Here is a 22,504-nt window from a genome sequence, read left to right as displayed (position 1 = left end):
TACGTGAGCAAATGTGTTGACTTTCTCTGTCCCGTGTGGATGATTACGTGCACATCTGCATCCTCTTCTTATGGTCCTGAGGTAATGCACAATATGGAGACAAGAGTACTGGACCAACCCCTCTTGCCTAAGCCAAAGATTATGCAGCTCTCCTAGAGACTCCCGATCACATATTTCTACTGAATGTTGGCCGACAATAATGAATGGGACCATTTCTAAGCCCTAATGCACAGACCAGTCCTACGGGGGGGGGGGGGGGGGGCTGTCACTGTCTGCCAAGGAGGTGGCTTCTAATGGGCTTTGGAAAGGACAGCAACATCAGTGGAGTTTGCCAAGAGGAGAAAATTGGGCTGAGTTGGATTTTTAATCAACTTGTTGTCGAGGCTTCTGTCAGGTCTAGATTGGTTTGAGCCCCAGAGAGGACGAGGGGAAGGGAGACGGACCAATTATGTCTTTGGAAATTAAAACAAACACCGCTGCTCAACTTGGACTTTATTAGCGTGAAATTGGACTTTCTTTTCAACCTCCTCTCCTATCAATCAGTCACTCCTTTTAAAAAACGAAGCGTCAATAATCCAATGTTTGCTTTGAATTGCCAGATTAGATCTTTTGATTTAGAGAGTTTCTGTTTATTGGCTGGTTATTTTCAGAGCATTATTACTTCTGTAATTCTGTTGGTTACTTTATTATGTCAATAACCCTTCTTAGTGGACGGCTTGTGCACCAAGACTCTGCTTCTCTCTCACGTTAATATTGTAACTAAAACTTTGGGCTGCTTATTGCTGTTCCAAATGGCAATGAGTGATGGAAATGGGAAACATTTTATTTTACAAAAGTACAAAGTGTCTTGTATGCAGGTAGTTTGTCAACTGCATTACTGCACATTTATATTTACTGTTCATCTGTTCTGTAATGCTTTATAATAAAGGAACCACTGGGACACAGGTGGAAAAAGTAATAATGTGGGTTTGTTGAGCTTTGTTAAGCACATACTCGGCTGCTGCTCAGGAGACAGTTTGTTCCTTTCTACATCCCTTGCTCTTTTATTTGTCACGCAGAGTGGTGCAGCGGAGCATAGAACTCGAGATTCGGATCAGATTCACAGATCGGATCAGCACAAAAGAAAAAAGGGAGCAAATCTAACTTTTAGAGATCTTATGTTTTTTTTTGCCGCTGATACTAATTTCAGATCATTAATGATCCATTTTGGCAGATACAGAAGCCTTTGTTGTTTGATTATCGCAGCTGGTCTACAAGGCTCCAGGCTTTTTTGCCACCGTCCCAAAAATCACTTCAACCGCTCTGAAGTCAGTAAACCATCAAAGTCATTTATAGTGTTTTTTTCAAATTCAAATGATAAGGAAATAAAAGATTATATTTTTATTGATTAAAACAAAACGTATAAGTAGTTTTATTGATGTATTATAAGCTGCTTAGTGTAAACTGGTTATAGTTCATCTCTAATATCTGTTTATGTTGTTGTGAAAACAACTGGATTTATTCAAGTTTCTCACCAACACTACATTTTACCAGATTACATGAACACATCATGATAACGTTATAATTTACCTTCACCCAATACTCAATTTCACCGAACAGAGCCCGAACGCACCATAATGTAACCCAACAGTTTGTTGTCTATTAGCCACTTAACCAGCTCTCCTCCGCTCAATTCCAACACGGATTGGTTGTTTACAACGTAACATTATCAGAGATCGGTGAACAGAAAGGCGTAAATGCCGATGTCCTGATGGCATATTTTACTGAATATTGGCGGATAACAATGTCAGTAAAACTTTAATTCCCGCTGTGTTGGTAAAGGTAAACTGTGTGCTGAACTGTGAGGGTTGATCCGTTACACCACTAGTCACTCTTCATATGCAGGGATATGGGCTATGGCTAGTTAAGACCTGACTTCTGTTACGTTCTGATGTTATTTCTCTGTAGTTTCACAGATTCTTTGGGTCAAGGGTTTGGTTCTGGCTACGTTAGCATCCTGTGTTTTTGTGTTTGTCTTGCTTTTTGATTTCTCATGAAAAAACATGTCGGCTTTGACCAGTTTTGATCCCTCGGCTGACACCAGAGTAGCTCTGTTTGGGATGCACATTTTAATTTTTTTATTATGATGTATGCATTACCCAAAAAATCCAAAATAGCCCATTAAATAAGGAATAGTAATCCCACATTATTCATTATGCATGAGCATTAATTATGATGAGTTATTCTCAAACTGATAGCTCTGTTAGGTGTGTGGGTGTGGGTGTGTGTGTTGGTGGGTGCGGCGCTGTCCCGGGTACTGAAACCAAGTGGAGCTCAAAAGACAGACGGTTTAAACAAAGCCAGGTCTTTTATTTCAAAAGGATTATCCTTGTCCTCATCTCTCATTAGACAATATAGCAAAGTAAATATAAATAAATGATGACAGCAAGTTTGAGGAAAGTCTGACACCTTTTTTTGTCATTATCGTCATCGTCCCTTCAAAGCTTCGAATACCCTCCATTGTTCGAAGCACCAACAATGTTATTTGCGACCGCCCCGCTAGGGAAGCAGCTTCTCCTCATTGGAGATAGGGACCATGAATGCATTTGCCAAAACGGTTTTCTAACAGTTATACACAGAAACACTTCATTGATGACGACTAATTGGTTGTTTTGGTAAATGTACGTCTAGTTAAGCTTCTTATCTCCGATGACGTCCACAGCTGTTTCGCTGAGCTTTCCTATAGGAAGCATCGGGACCCCAAACAGGCTGTCAACAGAGCTGCATTTGGTTGAGACCCCTAATCGTGGGAATGGGACACTTTTGAGGATCAGTCGTTCACATAATTATCAAATGTGATATGAAATAATTTCCTTTATGAACAACTAAATTCCTGTATAGGTTAATTAGACTTTAAGACAATTTGTTGCACTTTCATCTGCATGTAACTTACTCAAAAAAACACCAGAACAGCACCACATCTAACATAAGAATATAGTATCTGTCATCTTTTTGTTTCCACTCTTAACTCTTATTATCTAAATGAGAAATCAACCTGGCCTCTCTGGGTCTAAAAGAGCAGTCCTGCACCACTAATGATGTGCAAAGCTGCAGGATCTGATCTCAGGCCTCCCCTGGAGCTCAGCTGCTGTCAGTCATGCCGCGGGACTAGACTGGCAAAGCCGACACAATAGAGGCCTGTGCCTCATTAGGGCTAAAGTGCTCGGGGTGCGGGGGGGGGGGGATGAAATCTGAGGCTCACAGCATCCATCAGAAGTCAGGAGCGGGAAGGAGAGAGAGAGAGCAGGCCGTAAGGGAATAAAGGAGCACATTGGATTGAATATTGTCTGATGGGTCCTGAAAAGAAAATACGGTGTATTTCAGGGAGAGATGAAGAAAAGGACCACTGGGTTTGACACCGCACTAATGGGCTCTCTCTGCTTCCATCTGAACATACTTGACGGCGTTAGCCGTGGCTAACTGGCCAATTAGACCGCAGGGGAACCACTTGAGCTCAGACCTGTTGTGTCCTCACTGGTTGACAGATTCTCTCTGATGCGACGCACTGTTTGATCTTCTGAGACACCGGCCCTTTGCTGGGATAAAGGATATCTTCCCCTTTTCACACAATAGGACCTTCTTGACTGCGGCAATTTCCATAAACTGAGCCATGCAGGCGTTTCCTGTTCCCTGTCTTTCCTGCTTTTATGTCTTTTTAATGCTTTCCTTATGTCCACTCCCACCCCGGAAATATAAGTGCAGCTATATCTGGCCCACTCACCATTCTTTCCTTTTCCACAGGACTTTTGAACCACCCTGATTTATGTCTCACGGCTTGTGTTTTTTGGACCAGAGGGGGGAGGGGGGAGGGGAGGGGGGGGGGTCAAAGTCAACGCTCTGAGCTCTCCACCAATCTCTTTTATCTGAACAGTGTGTTGAGGGTTATGATACCACTTTCATTGGCGAGTCTGCTTGAAGAGCATTCGAGCGGAATGGAAATAATTAGGTTACACGTCTCGCCTCTCATTCCACTACCCCCCGAAACAAAAGCCCTTATTGAAATGATCGCACACTTACCTCACAGGGAGCGGCATCTACCTACGCATCTATTCCCAAAGGTACAAAAAGCAGAGCGTTTAATCAAAGGCGAGCTATTTCTAAAGCTGATGGTTTTCTTCTTCTCTCATCCCCACCCAACTTCACTTGTATGAGAACAACATTCACTGCTATTTCCCAAGAAATTGGGCTGTCAAGTTCGATAGTAATCTTGCGACACATGGTGCCTCAAATATAATGGACGTAGTGATAACGAGCTGCCCTCTCAAGAGAATGCACCGTCTTGTGTTTGGCTTCAAAATGCAGTCAATTGTCTTTTGTACAAAAAACACACTATGATTAGTTATTTATAGGTTTTTCGTGTCATCTCTGCAGCGTAATTCTGTGCAGATTCAGAAGCCATTTGAAATATGTTTTCATGTGAGAACCCGAATTGCAGCCTAATATTAAAGTTGCACTTTTTCCAATATTAAAGTTGCACTTTTTCCAATATTTGTATTGATTCTCAACCAGGACTTTGGTCAACAGCCCTCAGTTCACCTTCATTTATTCAGCTTTGCTGCTTTTTTTTAATTAAGTTGAACAGAAATGGCAAAAATGGCTACTACTCAGGTAATTTATTCATTTTTTAGATGTTTTATTTTTAGCAAACATACCAAAACCAGGTCATTGATTCCGCTTAGCAAGCATAGCAAACATTCTTTGGTCCCAGCTTCTCCTGTGTGAGCATTTATTTCATATAATATTGTAAATTGAATAACTTTGAGGTTCACTGTCGGTCAAACAAAACAATTTAAACAACATCTGCATGGCTTTCTGAGGTATTTTGATGGGCATTTAAAAACTAATTTCTATTAAGTATGAAACATAAATTGCAGCTCTAAACTATGAACTTGGAAAACAAAATGACCTTTAAGTTGGATCTTAGTAAAATCCTGATTTCAGAGCTGACTTTTGTCAGCTGGTATATTGCACACTATTTCTTGGCAGCTTGTCAAGTTTCTCACTTTGAACCAGCTGGTATCGATGGCATATTTATTGCATCTAATCTCTTTGTGATTATGATTGAGAGTCACAGCAGGTATGAGAAATGCAAAGCTTTGTCAGTTCACTGGGGAAGTCATTAATCTCAAGTCTGTCATCAGACGTTGTTTTCCCTCGAAGGTGTGCGTCCCTTCAGCTTGTGTTAATATCAGATTGTGCACCAAGCTTTTTTTCTTTATGGCATAAATTCCGTTATATGTCAAAGTTACAAGATAATTAGCCTCTGTTTCCAGTCGCATTGATTGTAATATTTAACCTTTGGAAATGGAGCAGGACTGCATTTGCTCATTAGGACATTAGTTCTTCCTGCTTATTACCACTTTGGTATTTTGTGTGAAAGAGCAGCAGGCAGCCCACAAAGTGTAATTGGGTTCATAAGAGGTGTGTAATGAAGCCATCAGATTGCGAATAGATTTTTTTCTTTTTGGTACTTTTATACACTCAAGTAATTTACAATGTGACTGAGCTCACAGCAGCATGCATCGCTAGATAAGCCCAACCCAACTCATCAACCAGCAAACAAAATGATGCAATAAACAGTCAGTCAATCAATCAAATGGTCATTTAGAAAATGTATTGGGTGCAATTAAGGTAATCGGGTAATTATTCAAGTTGTTTCTCAAGAGGAATGGCAAGCATTCGCTGCGTTTCTAGGTTGTTGTAAAGTAATTTGGGTTAAAGTCTTTGGGTTATGGGCTGTTTTTCAGAGGAAGATGTGTCGTTGGGCTTCAAAGACATTTTACTGGGCATTTTCACAAATGTTCTGAAATCTTTAAAGTTTCTATACATAGGATTCAGATCATTAATATAGCAACAAACGACTAGTTGCAATTAGCGGATCACAAAACTCGCTGTTCAGATCGTATCATGGTTTTGAGTCCCGAATCCCGTCAGCTGGAAAATGTAACATTTAGAGATCACGTTGACGAGGATTGCTGAGCGATGAGCCGTTTTTGCTGATGCAGCTCATACTTCCCCATTTCTACTATATGGAACTGCTTCAAAGTTGGGATCATTTTCCTCTCGCAAGCCTTTAATCTAAAAGGTGAAGAACGTCATTTACCGCGGGATGCGTCTCCTCGCACCGCTTACCTTATTCAAGTTGCTGCACACATATGGAGTTGGAAAGACTGCTTACACCAGGACTCTTACATGGTTGATCTTAAGCAGGAAACGGCTGGGCTTCCATTTCATGAAGGGGAATTAAAACGCTCATGAAGGGTTGTCTCCAGGTGGTTGCTCCGACTTGTCAGAAGACATTTCCATAAAGCGGAACCTTTCTTGACTGCTCACCGGCTTTGGAGTCGTGAGTTGAACAGGCTGTCGCACCTTTTAAAAGTTTGATTCCATACGTGTGAAGGATTTTTTAAATTTTAAAATGACCCTGCCAAGTTTATTGGCCTACTGTTCTGGGCTAATATTACATACTGGCACTCATTATACCAAATACATTTCTATGGAAATGTCAGAAATGACATGTGACTAAATAGAAATCCCAGTCAATGACGGTGTCAACAAAGCAGTTGGATGAAGATCCTTCAGCTGTGAATGCTCACTGTTGCTACAGTTGAAGACTATTCTGGAGAATAACACAAAGGCAACAATGGTGCCTGTGTTTTTTGGGTGTGGCCCATCTTTTCAGCTCATTTCTGGGAACTAAACAGAAGGGAGGATGAAGGATTTTGTCAGTCCTCTGTCCCTCATTTGAAATTGCCTTTCATGTCTGCCAACTCGGTGATCCTCAGACTATTGATCAAACAAAAGACATTTGGTACAGACACTTTGCTTGCTTTTCGTGCCTTTACGGACTATTACATATTTGTTACCAAGCCTGTAAATAATCTGTTGTTAGACCCTTATTTATATAAAGGAAACTTTTTGAAATGTAACTAATCAACAAACGGACCAATCAGACATAACCTCATATTCCACATATTCCGGCTCGTCTTTCTAAACTGGTCAGCGCATGCCGAGAAGGAGCATTCCTTGATATTGTAATTAGGTTTCAAGTGATCTGTATGTCCTCATAATACAATACATCAGATGGAATTAGAGCTGCGAACAGGCAACCTTTACCACTTATGCCTCCAGACATAATTATATGTGAAAGTAAAAGTGTGCCCTTGTGTTATTTGAAGAATATTCCGTGCCCTCTGCAGTATTACTGAGAGTGAAGCTGGAGGTGTAAGGCTGATAGAAGTCTTAATGCCTGTGCTTCATGCTTTAGCAACCTGGCTCACCTGTGAGCTTAATGAAGAGGAAGAGCGGAGACAAATTAATACCAGCCAAATGCTCATATCATAACCCCACACTGGCAACTGGCCTATTTTGACAGCTATTTTTTTTTTTTTGCAGTCACTGCTAGACTGCAAATCTTGAATCTTCCAATTGAGTGCACTCGTGGGTGAAAAAGTAATTTTCCAGCAGTCCTTGGAGTTTCTCCCATTGGTTTTACTTATTTTTGCTGAAGCCAAAACGGGGAAATGTACAGAATAAGATGGACAAAAAATAGCAGTAAAACACTTGCAGTGTAATGCAGTCTAATCCAATAATACCAACAAGATATATATTGTAGATCTAATGCAATGGATTGCATTCGTTTAGCTAAAGGGAGTTTAAAGTTGCTAATTATTGTTACGGAGTCCTCTCTCGCTGTCCTGAATACCATTATTGAGGCCTTGATGCTTCACTGACAACGACTACAACACAAGCTTTACAAGATTACTCTATCTTCAAATTGCATACAAGTGAAGGCTTTTGTGTTGATGCAAGGCAACCAGGGACGATGATAATAGAAAAACAATTTGTTTGCATCTCATTGTTCACTACTTTTTTAGTACTGGTGCCGTTATGAGAGGTTAAAGTTGGAAGTTATGTGTATATTTGTTGCCAAGCTGTCAAAACGTAAGTAAAAGTCAAAACAAAAAACAAAGGTTTTACTGTTTGCAAAGATTGTTCCCACAAAGCACGGCTGGATAAAAGGAAAGCTGTTTGCTTCGGTAATAAGATGCCATTAGCAGGTATTTGGTTATCTTACTCATCTTCTCAGACATGATAAAAGCTCTTAACAGCTTTTCTTTTGTTATTATTTCAATTAAACACAACCAATTTGCACATTACAGATTTATGCAGTCTTTGTTGTTGCTGAGTGGAACTAAAAGCTTCAGTGTTGTTTCTCTCCGCTCACAGCAATTCAGCCTTTAAGTGTGATTATCATATTAAGTCCTCCAAATAAATGACTTTTAAGAAAATTAAAGGCAGTAATTGTCTGGGGGAATGTACTTTTTAGCAGAGCAATGCTGAAAGTATTAATAAAGTGTCACAAGGGTCCTAAAGAAAACCAATCCAATACACTGACTGAAATGGAAAACATCTGCATGTTCTATCAATTAAATCAAACACTAACAGGGTTCCCACGGTACCTGGAAACCATGGAAAACATGGAATTTATTTTTTCATTTTCCAGGTTTGGAAAAGTCATGGAAACTGAGCAAAAGTGAACACTTACATGGAAATTGAAACAGTTGTCCTGGAAAATTTTATTTATGTGTAAAATAGTAATAAAATGAAACTATTGAGCACAGAATTAAGATGAGTTTATAAAAACCCTTTACATGTGAACAGCTTTTACTGTAGATATAAATGGATGATCCCATGTTGTAGAGCATGCTCTTGGCATCCTATCTCGTATATTATAAGTATAGTTTCGGATTGGTGGACTTCGGGAATAATAACCGAGAAACGTTACTCGCGATCTCAATAGAAGGGTCAAATACATGCATTTCCCAGCCAACACGGGAGCCTTGACATCTACAGTGAAACTTCTTATGCAAGTTTATCCTCAAATGTAAGTAGCTGTGTTTTAACTGTGTGGTAAACCTGGGTCTACCACACTAGGTGTCCAAGGGGGTTGTGTGTGTGTGAGGGGAGGGGGGTGCGGATGGGGGCGGAAAGCTTCAGGGGCCTATAGATCATCACTTAATATGGTACCTGGAAAATCAGGAGGTAGCATGGAATTTTTTTTCAAGGCAAGCGTGGGAACCCTGACTAATGAAACAAATGATTGATGGTCTATGATGTATCCGTCTTCTCCTGCAGGTACATGATGTTGATCAACGGGAAAAATGAAGTATTCATGATCGACAGAGACAACTCCATCTTCCACATGGCGAACCTAGAGTTTCCCTTCCGGAAGGACCCACGCGTCCACTTATCAAGTACTCTACTGGATGGGGTGAGTCATTGTCCTTCCTAATTCTTGTCTTCCTATTGGATTGCTATATATTGTGCCATGTTGGCTTCGCCACAATAGCTGTTTCTCCCTTGACTGAAACCGCACGTCTCCTCCATCTCCAACCTTGTCACACTCCCGCCCCGCCGCACAGTCTTGCAGATAATCAGTTGCTAAACCTTAGGTGAAAGAAAAGCATGTTTCAGTGTGCAGCAGAGCCCGTGAAAGACCCGTGTCCTACCAGTGAAATGTTTTACGGTGTCCTGTCACTCTTCCACGCTGTGTTGTTTTGTGATGCTCAGCGGTGCGTCTCCCCTGGGAGACGACGGGGGGTCGCTGACTTCTCCTCACCTGTAATACTCGGCTCAGACTTGTATTGGCACACTTGTGCTGTTGAGGTCACATAGCTCCGTCGGCAGCAGCAGGTGCACACGCATGAGTCATTATCACACTGACTAGAAACACAGGAAAAAGAAATCTCAGCCGAGATTTGATTATAGATGTCTGGCAGTGTTTAGTGTTTGATATTCCGGTACGGGGGAGATGACGGATACGTCGCCGGTGATTGTTTTTGTTTTGCTCCTGGCCTTGTTTTCGTCAGAGTTTAGCAGTTTTATGTAAAATAGGTATGCTCTTCCTCTTGGCTTAACAGTTGCTGATTGATGAGGCGCAATTTTAGTTTCCTCATCAGGCAGGACATCTAATTGCAGCGTGTTAGTGTTACTTTGAAGGAGCGGTGCGGCCGTGTGCTTAGATTGCTACACGGTTTGTTTTGGCTTCGCTTATTCATCTGTTGATGCTTCTGGCTGTCGTTTCAGAGAGGCTGTGTGGCGAGCCCCAAAGAAGCCCAGCTGCGTTGTCTGATATGTTTCATCTTTAGCCCAAAGGCGCTGGTCTTTGTCTTGACGCGTTGTTTTCGTTGTACAGCATTTAATGAGCTTTACATCAACTTGAGTACCAATATTGGACGAGTGCGCAGTGTAGATTGAATTCCCGACGGTTTCTTTTGGCCACGTTGATGTATTCATCTGCTGCTCTCGGTTCAGTGCACCAGATGCATAGTGATGGCAGCCTCCTGCAATGACATCATTGCTTCTCTCCAACCCTTCCTACAGGGATCTGTATGGCTGCCATTCACTCCTCTGCTCCACTCCTCCGGTCTGGCTTTTGGAAATGTTGGTCTTTTTGTCCGGTCCGATGAAGTAAAGTCATGTCAGCCAGTCGGAATGCACATCTACAATATGTTTCTTTGATTGATGATTGTTCATTGTACCACACTACGAATAGTCTGTGAGCTAAATTCCAAAAATGCTAATAGTCAAGTGAAGCTAATGCCAAAGTCCCAGCACCTGTAGCTAAATATAAAGTGAAGAATTATTTCCGCTAGAGTGTAGAGACTGATTAGATGAGTTGGGTGTTTGCTCGACGTACTTCCAATTTCGGCGTCCACGTGACTGAGATGGTCCTTTGCCATCTGCCCAAAATGTGTCACTGTGCAGACCGTACGCACGAGCTTAGCTTCATGACGTCTGAAGCCGATAGGGTGACAATACTGTCCCTACGCTGATGGTTTACTACAAGTTATTATCTTGACTCCAGATTGCAAAGCAGGATTTCCTCCACATTAAAAACACATCTGATTCATTTAGATAAGAAGGCCCTGCAATCAACATGTCTTTAGCAGATGAAACAGCAGAAGCTTAACTGTTATGTCCACACAGGCCCTGATAGAGAGAAATGCAGAACTAGGGCCACATTGTGAGGTCAATTAAATGAAAATGGCACATTGTCGGTGTACTTCTCTGGCTTGACCACGACAGCAGAGTCCCAGTAGCTCATATGTAGCCAACCTCAATAGAAACAGCTTGATCTAGTGGACTGTATACAAATTAAACTTCAAAAGAGGGTCGCAACATGAAATAACTTACGAAATTAGAATAATTCAATCTTCATTTTTGTATATTCCTGTCAATAGAGATGCACCGAGACCTAGTGTTAGAAAGTTAAACAGTTGATAAGTCCCGATTACTCTGAGCAGCATGGGAGTGAATATAATAACTGAGTGGTAAAGTAAGTTGTTTACTGTTGATCCTCCACGGCTTATTTTGGACTTGTAGTTGTTACAAATTGCGAGCTTTGTGTCTTCTTCGCTCAAGCTGAAGAACTTCTATACGAGCACCAAAAAAAAAAAGCAGAAATATCAGACTGACTGGCCAGTGAGCTGAAAAATGGCCTGTCCGATCGATTGGTGCTTATCTACCCGTCATCCAACCTTAAGGCTGCCTTGTTTGTTCATTTGTCGAAGTGTTTCTGGAGTGTTTCTAACCTGCTAACCCTCTACACGTCAGTTACAGCAGCAGAGCACTGTTAGTCGCCTGAAAGTTTCATGAGGGGATGGGGAATGACTGCAGTGCTCTAAATGTATAGTGCTTCGCTTTTATATTTATACCAGGTGAAGCACCGTACTTTCACTTACACTACTTTAGGGACAGTGATGTCTGCATCTGTGCTGTCACCACATCGCCTGGTTGTGTAACAGTTCTTTGGATACTTCCCATGTGTCTGTTTGATGTCCTGCACCACTGCTGCACCTGACTTTCAACTCGAGAGTCTTTCATAATAGATGTGCAATGTGCTATTTCTGCTTCATGTCCTTCTTTACGAGACCACAGACACACACACACACACACACGCACGCACCTCCCCAATTCCTTGCTATCCCCCTCATCGCTGCAGGCATCTCCCTCTCTGAACATGCGTCCTCTTGAGAGTGCTCACCCCCTGGTGTCCCACTGTTTTCATGCTCCATAACTACATTCACAGAGGAACCACATGTGATGTTAAGACTGCCCAGATCTTTCTGTACCTTTTGTACATCTTCTCCTCTCAATCGTGTATACTTACCTCAATGACAACAATATGTATCTCTTGTCTTTATCTCCACAGGAGATGATAATCGACAAGGTGAACGGTCAGCCCGTCCCCCGCTATTTGATATACGACATCATCAAATTCAATGTGAGTAGCCCCCGGCCGTTTAAGAGTGTGTTGTCTTTCCTTTGACCCATCGCTCCTGAGAAAACCCGAGCGTCAGACATAATAAACAAACAGAACATTGGAACCGTGCGTGGTCAGCTCCTTCTGCCCTCTTCTTTTTAATTTACTGTTAACAAGGGTCTAGTTCAGCAGAGGAAGTTGTTATTTTTTCGGTAGAATACGTAACCAGTGCAAGGTGTGAGCTGTTCGTCAGGAGAAAGCTTTGATGGGATTTGCTTATTCTGAAGTCTGAATAATCTATTTCCCCGTTGGGTTCCTTCAAGGCTCTATAGCAGGCAGCAGAGCCGTGTTGGAGGGAAGCACGTGACTCTGCTTGACCCCCACACCTTGTCACGCACTGAGCGTTACTAAAGCCTTACCTTAGGCACCACACTGGGGCCGAACACGTCTCACCCACACTCAATATTTATTTATAAGCTAGGTCTTTGTGCTTTTACCCCTTTAATTGGTTTTGCTGAGCGCCATAGACTTTTGATGAGAACTCAAATGTTGTTCAATATGAATCCAAACTTTTACCATTGTCAGAGTCACTGTATTGGGTTCAAGTGAACCGGATCCTCAGTCCATTACATGCATTATAGCTGAGCAGCAGTAATTCTCCTGGTGCGTCTGTACATAATTGGCTTTTATGTGTAATAGGATGTTTTTCCTGTTGCAGTGTAAACTGCTTCTACTGATCACGGTGATGAACTGCTTCTATGTATCAAAAAACACAGAATCATTCCTATACAAATGCTGTTTAAATATTTGGCTTATTGTAATCAAGTAGTCAGCATACGGTGTTCATTTTGGGTGTTTCATACATGACAGCGTATATATATTTTTTTTAACTTTATTCCTGTGCTGTAGTCTACTTTGGTTCGTGGTAGCCCGGCTGCTTCTGACTGGTTACCCGAGATTGGTGCTGCGTGCACATTAAAATTATGACGTGACAAAGAATGCTGCAGCAGCAAAACGGTTCCACAGCTACCTTCATAGAGTCATATTATTCAGTAAATAGTGAAGCTCTCGGTTTAAATACTTTATATTAATGTCAAAAATATACAAATTTCAATTTGATGGTAATCTGCATGAGAAATAGATATAAATATGTATATCTTTTTAATAATAATCATGTGCTTAAAGTAATCAAATGGAGCCGGACAGATGTAGTAACTACAAGATGTTTCCGCTGCATACATTATTTTGACTTGGCCATTTTTCTTGACAGCCGCCTCAGGACAACATTAAAAGGCTGTTAATTGCTAACACTTTATCCAAACAGTAAATTAATTCATCCCTTCAACCGATCCTGCGTGCTGCTAATGGCAAGCAGACCGACAAGGAGACAAATGAGCCACCGGTGTGCTCTTAGCGAGCCTCAGCTGACTTACTTCTAAAAACTTGATGAATACCTGCGGAGGAGGAGGCGGAGGAGGGGGTTACTCCTGTTTGGCTGTTGCCTCCTTTTCTCTCCATTGATCAGAAGGATCAGACAAGCAAGCGGCTCAATAAAGGCTCCAGCGGCGAGGGGAAAGTCTTTGTAAAATGGTGCAGAGGTTAGCTGCTCCACATGGCTGCCCCCCCTCCCCGAGCCATCAGTACAGCACTGTTGTATTGATCCCAGCCGACCACAATTAGCCGTCTCCGTTGTCTGTGCTGGGCTGCTCCTTGGCACCGAGGCTCTATCCTGAGACCGAGGATGGAAATGCAGCAGGAGGGAGAAGACGCCACCTGCGAGGCCCGTGGCCCTACGTGACACCTCACTTGTTCGCAAAGTCACACACGGCACAGCCCAGGGATTCTTTCCATTAGAGCTTGATGAGAGGTGTGTGTCCTCTCGCCACGATTGGTGATTTAGCCGCGAGTGAAGGGTCAGAGTTTGCTTAGCCCCGTGTGATGAAGGAGTGTCAGCATATACTGTGCTGTTCCTGTCAGAGCAGGCGATATTCCTGGTCATAAATCAGTGTTATTATGTCGAGAGTAGTGAAGTGTAGAGTACCTCTGCGACCATATACCTGACTGAACCTGACTATTACCGTGAGACATGGAGGGAATCTATTTCTGCGCTCGCTGAAAAGTATAAAAAAAGAAAGTTGGAAAGTTGTTGCAGCTCGTCAGTCCCTGTCAGCTCCCCCACTGTGGGCGAACTGACAAGATGTGATGAAAGCACAACAACAATTACTTATATGTCATTAATTTTGACATTACTGTAGAAAGCTATTACCTAGAAATAAAACTGTGGAGGTTTTCACTCAACATCACCGTCAATGTCCCGACACTTTGATTGACCTCGTTGTGTTTTAAGTTGCCAAAATAAATCTCACCTTAGGTGCAGAGTTCGACAAGTGAATTGTGTCAATCACATTAACAGCCGAGTAGAAACGCCTAAAAATAATCCCCACAGGAACCTTACCTTTTTGGAGGTATTGGAGTGCTTTACTGATTTCAGCCCCTATTACTTCCACCTGAGAAGTTTGTCTGCAGGTACAGTCTGTAGCTCTGCGGGGCTTTTCCACCCTAAGAATAGTCCCTGGGCTGCATCATTCCTTTTGAAACCAACAGCTGCATCACTCTTATGACGCACTGCAGATAAGAAAAGGTACGAGTTGACAGGTCAACACCGGTGCGAAGGTATTATTGCTCTCTTGCCAGTGAACACCACCAGTGTCTTAACAATGGCTTTACAGGAAACGTAAAGGTCGTTTTTAATTTGCTCATAAATTGCAACACATCCTTGTTACTCTGCTGGGACTTTCATCCGCATTTTACCTGATTATCTACATGAGTCTTTCATGTTCAGCATGTGGTGGGACATGTGAAGATTGATCACGGAAAGAACGTTATTATCGGGATAATTGTACTAAAATGTAGCTGAGGGGGCAGTAATGCTCTCTATTTGATCACCTTAATTGCATGAAAATGCAACACTGTTAGTGGTGTGCACTGTATTATTTATAGAATATTAATGTGCTTCCTTATCAACCCCTACCACTGGTTGCACATGCCTTTTTATTTAGCACAGTATCTAAACTTCTGTTCTGAAAAGTGCTTCTCTTTTTCTGCAAAGTATCTTGCAACTATGTTTAAACACAGTGATCTGACAGCTCATTGCTATGTGTAAAATGCATTTTCTATACTCTTTTTGAACTCATTCTGAGACTGAGAGGTAAGCCCATTAAAGTAAGTGACTCGTAGCAGAGAAACTAGGCTACAGGGACTACATGGGCTGTCGATATATATTACCAGTCTACATTTGTACACAAGTCTGATGAGAAGGATGGAGGCTCTCCTGTGGGCAACGTCTGGTTTAAACCTGCTCACGTTAGTTGAGATTTAGATCTAAAGAAGGCTGCTGTGTTGAGACTGCTCAACACCAAGAACAAAGAAACATAGAGCATAGACAAACATAAGAGAGGAAGTCATAGTTTGAATGGCATATAGCTTTCCAGCATACTAGCAATAACAATATATTTATATTTGTATCTTCCTAAAGATAATGCATCTGCATTAGCTTGGATGCTATGATGCAAATAGATGCAGTATGTGGTTATAAACAGTTTCAGGCCAAAACAGCCTAAAAGCCTTTTCGTAAAAAAAGAAATAATAATATCCCAAAGGAAGCTGCACATTAAGCTTCTGTTGAGTGGTCCCAGCGCTGATTTTGTCAGCGTCGTATAATGTAATTTATTCCAGATCATCCTAGACAGTCGCACGGCTTTTAACGCTATTCCCAACACTGTCAGATTTCTCTTTTTAACATGTTATTTTGCCTTATTCTTGAGGGCATCCATCAGCTTCTAGGGCCTCACACTGAAGAATGCTTTATTCCAGATTCTGCTGCTCTCTGGTTTTTAACATTGAATGACTATAGCATCTATATATCGGTTTTCTTTATGCACTTTATCCTTGTTGGATTTGAATACAATTTTTGACTCTTTCCATTTATAATGAATGCATCTGTGGATTCATGTTCCATAATATAATATTCTATATTTTTTGAATCTTTAAAATGGAATTTGGAAATGTGAGCTTTACAGTGCATGTGTAGTAATTGGCGGCAGTATAGGCGGCGGTGTCCTCCGGCGAGCTGCACTATCAGCATCGGAGCCGATCAAGGCATTGCTTTAGAGATTAGTATCAGTTCCTGTATACAAAGCCTTTGCTGTTGCTTGTCAAAAATGGTGCAGTGTGCTCCGTTGAAACTCTCTCTGGTGTAGCTCAAACCCACAGTGATGACATTAAGTCAAAGTGTAGCAGCACAAACGAGTAAACGGCAGCCATCGAGACGTATTACCTTCTGAGGTGATTTCACTGATATGATCGGTCTTTGTTCACGGAGATGTTGGATTAACAAGATTCTTATCGTCTGTATTTTTACTGTTGAACAGGCGTGGACAGCACATGCCTTGAATCATCCACACTTACATCTTGTTCTGTCCCGATGACACGGCTGACAGACGGTGCAGAATGTGTGGGACATGATACCAGCTGTTGCTCCAGTAGAATATAATGTGATTAGTTTTTTTCTGTTTTTTTTTGCAGTCACACTGAAAAACAAGTCCTCAAAGTGATGCCTAATTGAGACTTTCTCAAACTTCGTTACAGAGTTATGACTGCATTGAGCGAGTCGGATTGACTCTGAAACATGGCATACTGCTCGATTATCATGTCGTTATGGCTAATGTGTTAGCAATGAGGGCATCCCAAAGGAGTCATATCAGGCCACCTGATGATTGCTAGTCTAATACCTTTTCTACTTTTAACTGTTTTGGACCATAAACTCCTTAAGTGGATTTAATACTTAATTTTACTTGGGCTTAAAGAAATTGTTGAGTCCAGAAAATAGTGCAAATTGCTCTCCACCCTTTCTCAGAGCCCAAGCTGACGTCTTGAAGTTTTTATCAGGCCATTCAATTTATAGTAATATCAATTTTACCCCGGTCAAATAGATCAAGATGCAGGATTAATGGGCTGAAATGTAACAGACAATTCAGCCAGCCACGGCCTCACCCCTCAGGGTGCTGTCTTCATTCTGTAACTATAAGGATGGTTGGAGTTAATTCCCAAACGAAACAATATGTTTGAGTGAATTTTACAATCTTGATTTTAATGCAATTCTCTTGCTACATTTTTTAACTGTGTCTGTATTTTAAAGACATGATTAGTGTAATGCAAAACTAGTAAAATCTTTTCAGAAGCAACAGAATTCTCCCCCTGACACCGTCTTTGAAACCGTAATGGCTTGTTTTTTTACACACGGGTGTCACAGTCGTGTTTTCCGTGGTTATATATGAAAAGTAGTTGGTTGAAGTTGTTTTGTCATTTTTAAGGCTTGACATTGTACTTTCTTACATAAGACTACTCTGATGTATTTTTACTGCTTTGTGTAATATCTGTGTGACTCACGAGACGGTACAGTCTAGTAATTGTATCTAATCATTGGCCGTCCACCTCCTCATCCCCGTTGAAAAGGAATCGTTTTCCTCCCCCTGTGGTCCAATAATCCCATAGAAGGCTCTTGAGAAAAGAAGTGGCATTTACCAAACTGTAACCGAGCAGAATACAAATTCCCCCAAGTCACACCTTCTTGCTCAGTGCCTCTCAATATAGATCAGGAAATAGTGATCCTTAACCCACTTGTGTAGGCACAATAAAGGTGTAAATGTTTCACTCTCTATTTTTGTAATGTTTCGGAAGAGGGTAAAAACAACACACAAAAATGCTAAATGTAAACTTTGCAAAAGAAGCCAAATGTTTGTCTGGTGTCCCTCCCCCGTGTTAAACACACAGCTTTAAAGAAAGGTTTACAGTAGAGCTGCAACAGGTAGTCGATAATTGGTTTGTCCATTTTCATAATTATTTCTATAGTAATGTTTCAACAAAATCGTAATAATTTGCTTATATGTGATGCTTTGTCTGTCTAATCAAAAGAACAGTTGGTAGATAAATCTGGAATGAAAATAATGACTCATTGTAACCACATCGTACAGTGACGTAAAAGCATGCACACAGCAAGTAAAACATGTAGGGGTAAATAAATAGTATAAAGAGCAGGAATTTCATAGAGTGTCTGCTCTGTGTTGACATTTTTGTTAATAATTACCTGTCAAAAATGTATAAATACATTACTGATTAAGTCAAGATTATTTACATAGATGAGAATTAGAAATTAAGGGTCTTAAGATTGATCCCTGAGGAACTCCAACGGATAGCATCCTATAGCCTGAAGAAACAAATGTTTCCATTCTGTTTTCCCATTCGCGAATATAATGCTTCCTTTTGTAATCTTATATTATACTTAACTGTGTAAAATACCTTTTAATAATGTATTTTTTTAAATCAAGGTCTTTATTCAAAGAGGCAAAGAGTTACCTTATTAAAGTCATCAAGAAAACATCCAGTTTGGGAGAATGATTTGAAGATGCACGGAAAGCATTTTAAAATAGGCTTTTCTGTACATCATGGCCCGGTGACGTAGAGAGTGTTTGCCTCTCATCAATTTGTCAGTCTCTTGGCAGCAAAATAAATGGCAGCTTGGTCGTTGAGTTTGAGCTCCCTCTTTTCCTTTCCGATAACTTGTGACAAATATTAAATGTCAGATTGTTGTCATACATTTAGTCCGTGTCCATCTGGCAATATTTATAAAAATATTGTTTTAGGTTTCTTTTTTTGTGCTGATAAAAGTGAGTCAATGTGTTTCAATCCCTTTGTCGATAGAACAGAGATATGTGGTGGTGACCGTCAGTTGACTGGAATCACAACTCCTCTGCCCCCATTGAACACTTAAAAACAGTCATACAGTTATGCTTGTTAAATGTGTTACTTTGCCAAGTTTGTTTATTGATAACTAAAAGCAGAAACTCAAGTATTGTGTGTATTATTTTCTGCCAGATGGGTTTGGCCCTTGCGTTGCCTCAGTGGCCCCTTCTCTCTGTCTGGTGGCTCAGGTCGCTGTTCTTATCTTTGGAGAACAACTGTGTGTGGCTGGCCAATGATGGGAGGAAAAAATGATTTCACTGCACTGCGTACTTTCGGTGTTGAGCTCAACTGATGTCACAGTCTTGTTGGCTTACTGTAGGCACCTGCATACTGCTCACCTATGGTGTAGCTATGAATACGAGCTGTATGAAGAGACTTAGTTTTATACGGATTCGATGAGGATGTTATTGTATAGCAACATTTTATCTTTCTTTATTCACTAATTGATTTGTCCTTTGCTCTATAAAATGCCACAAAATAATAAATGGCCATCATTTTCTAAATTTGACATATTCACTATCTCATCATAAATGTATCCTATCAAAACCTAAAGAAAGACAAAGGAAACCATAAATATTCTCATTTGAGAAGCTAGAACCAGATAGTTTTGGGCATTTTCCTGTTGCTCATCACCATGTTCCTAAATGTCCACTTTAAAAAGGATTCCAACAAAAAGCTGCATTAAATATAACTTCGAGTTGGTGTAGAGGTCTATTTGTTCACTTTTTAAAATATCTATCTTGTTATGACTCACAATAGTTTTTTTTTTTTTTTAGATATACAGTGTTGCCATGGCAGTGAATTGACTGCTCATTAATCTCTAAATAGTTTTTCCAAAAGTGATTTAGTATGTTAGATGTCTACTGTTAATGTAATATTGGAGGCAGTGCACAGTGCAGTCTAAATATTAGACTCTTCTGTATTTTATTGATTGTATTTATATTGAAATGACCTTTCTTTATCTTTATAGCAAAGACTACACAAGGTTTTCATGCATGTGTGTCTAAATGAATTCCCCGGTTGCATTAAGTGACGACTGAGTTTGTTTTTTGTGTTTCAGGGACAGCCTGTCGGCCAGTGTGATTTCAATATTCGGCTGTTATGCATAGAAAAGGAGATAATTTCACCCCGGATGGAAAAGATGAAGACTGGACAGATTGACAAAACCAAGGAGCCGTTCAGTGTCCGAAATAAACCTTTCTTTGACATTCCTGCATCACGCAAGGTAACGTGAACAAAGACATCCTTTTCACTCCCCAACCCATTTTTCTCCCCATTTATTTCACAGATGTGACCAAGTTAAAACACACAAAGATATTCAAATACAGATAACTCAAAATTCTGACCACTATCTCATCTATAAATTAAATCTGTGATTCGCTAATGTCTCAGTTGAGGAGCCAGAGAGAGAGTGCAATTGAAAGACGTCTATGAACCAGCGTCTTGTAGTAAGCGCAATCTCACCCACAATAGGGAGACTAGCCTCCTCCGAGAGCCAGGCCTACGGTTCTTTACTCTAAAAGATGCTGGAGAGGACGTTGAGGTTTGTATACCTGGAGTGAGAGCTCAGTGTTCGTACACTTTGAGCTCCACCAATATATAGTCACAGATTCTTCCTTTAGGAACTAGCTGGAGGACCCAGTTTCTAAATGTCTTGTTCTTGGCCGTCAACAAGTCAGCTAATACCTCTTAATAGCCCATAAACTGTCATGGTGCTGTTTGCTGTCATGGGTATCTTTGATTGGTCAAACACATTTCTTGAGCCAATTGTCAGTGATTGCCTCCTCCTATAGCTTTGTCTCTATCTGTGTGAATACAACGTGACGTATGAATACGTTAATGTGAAAAAAATGGCATAGGAATAAAGCATTTTCTATGTTAATTCACTTACTTTCTCTGGACTATTTTGCTTCAGACCGTATTTTTTTTTTTTTTTTGCATTTTCCATCTAGTAAAAAATAAATGACCACGGCTCATGTTGTGGTACTGTGCTGTTCACAGGCTGAGGACAGCAGAGCTTTTATCCTCTGAATAGCTGTTAAGCCTTCCTCAAAGGTCTGCACTTGTGCCCTAATACCAGGCCCGTGGGAGGTCGGAGCACAATTAATTTGATGTTTTGGTCGGGCCAAGATCAGTTGGGGAATCTTGGCACTGCACACTCGCAGATGATCAAAGTATATGAAGAGGGGGTGAAGATTTAGACATTTCTTGTGTTGTGGTCGCATGTCTTCCTCTGCCAACGCCGATATCCCGGTGTTTTTGTACTTTGTTAAATTCTTAGTATGAATAGTTGGGTTACCTCTGGTCTAACCCTGGGCTGCCTGCTCCTCCTAAGAACTTGTATAAAAGATTGACCCCCACCCTCAGAGGGGGATGTTGATGAAGATACTCTCGGAATTAAGTCACTGGAACTATGTCTGGTTTCTGACTGCTCTATTGTGTTGTACAGCTGCCGTCTGCTCCCCATACAGTCATATCTCTGTTGTGTGGGACATTAGAAGAGGGAAACTGGAATCTGGTTTATTAATTCATAGCAGCACAGCCCTCCACTTCATGGCATATCAACCAGAAAGTCCTTTTTAGGAATATTTCAGTCACAGACTGGAGTTTTGTCTTTGGCTAGGCTGCTGTTTTTCAGCTCAGACACTTAACACATGCATGTCGCCATTTCCCACCAATCGGGACCATTTTGTTCCTTATGCTTCCTCCACTTGTCCAATTATCTAACAAAGACCCCTTTTTGTACGACAGAAATTCTACATTGGGACAACCAGATAACACATTTTGGAATTTCCCCTTTGTTACGGTTGAATGGAGTTGGCTGGCAAAATACTTTTTGTGGATATAATATTTCTACATTTGATGGCACTTGGTACACAGTTGGTCTGTTCCACAGTTAATTGCTTTTTGCATATTTAGTTTTGTACCTATGTTTGGACAATGGATGCGTTGTCTTTAAGAGATGGGTGGATTTTATCTGGTGTGAACCAATACGTACTCTTAATGCGTACACTAACTGCTGAAAGTCATGAAAGCTTTTAAATGCCCAAATGAAAGAAAATAAAACAGATAAATAATGTAAAATACACTACGCATTTTTCTATATTAGCTTTTTTTTGGTCATAATTAAATGAAAAAATGATGAATGCAGATTAGTAAAAAACATACAATTGTATTTGCATTCGTTTTTCTTCAATAACTGAATTGTCCTCTCTTTGCAATTTTCTTAAAATTCAAGTACGATCTACTTTAATTCCAGGTTGTAATGTAACAAAATATGAAAAGCATTGAGGGGGGAATGCTTTCGGCACTGTATATGTAACATTTTAAATTGGATTAGTTACGTTTCACTTCTTGAAAATGAAACCTTCGTCAAAGTCTACCCTGTTTGAATAA

The 22,504-nt window shown here is 40.8% G+C and overlaps 1 protein-coding gene across 1 annotated transcript in view; it reads left to right on the top strand.

Annotated features, from left to right (window-relative positions):
• Window positions 1–22,504, top strand: part of rngtt (RNA guanylyltransferase and 5'-phosphatase) — a 68,171-nt gene that overhangs the window by 11,362 nt on the left and 34,305 nt on the right. The window contains exons 9-11 of the mRNA XM_079180453.1: window positions 9,178–9,313; window positions 12,257–12,328; window positions 20,169–20,333. Of these exons, the coding sequence (XP_079036579.1) occupies window positions 9,178–9,313; window positions 12,257–12,328; window positions 20,169–20,333 (373 nt within the window). The remainder of the gene's footprint in view (window positions 1–9,177; window positions 9,314–12,256; window positions 12,329–20,168; window positions 20,334–22,504) is intronic.

The sequence above is a fragment of the Pholis gunnellus genome (assembly GCF_910591455.1).
Source record: "Pholis gunnellus genome assembly, chromosome: 19".
In the NCBI taxonomy this organism is placed as follows: Eukaryota; Metazoa; Chordata; class Actinopteri; order Perciformes; family Pholidae; genus Pholis; species Pholis gunnellus.
This window is presented reverse-complemented; position numbering and strand designations above follow the sequence as displayed.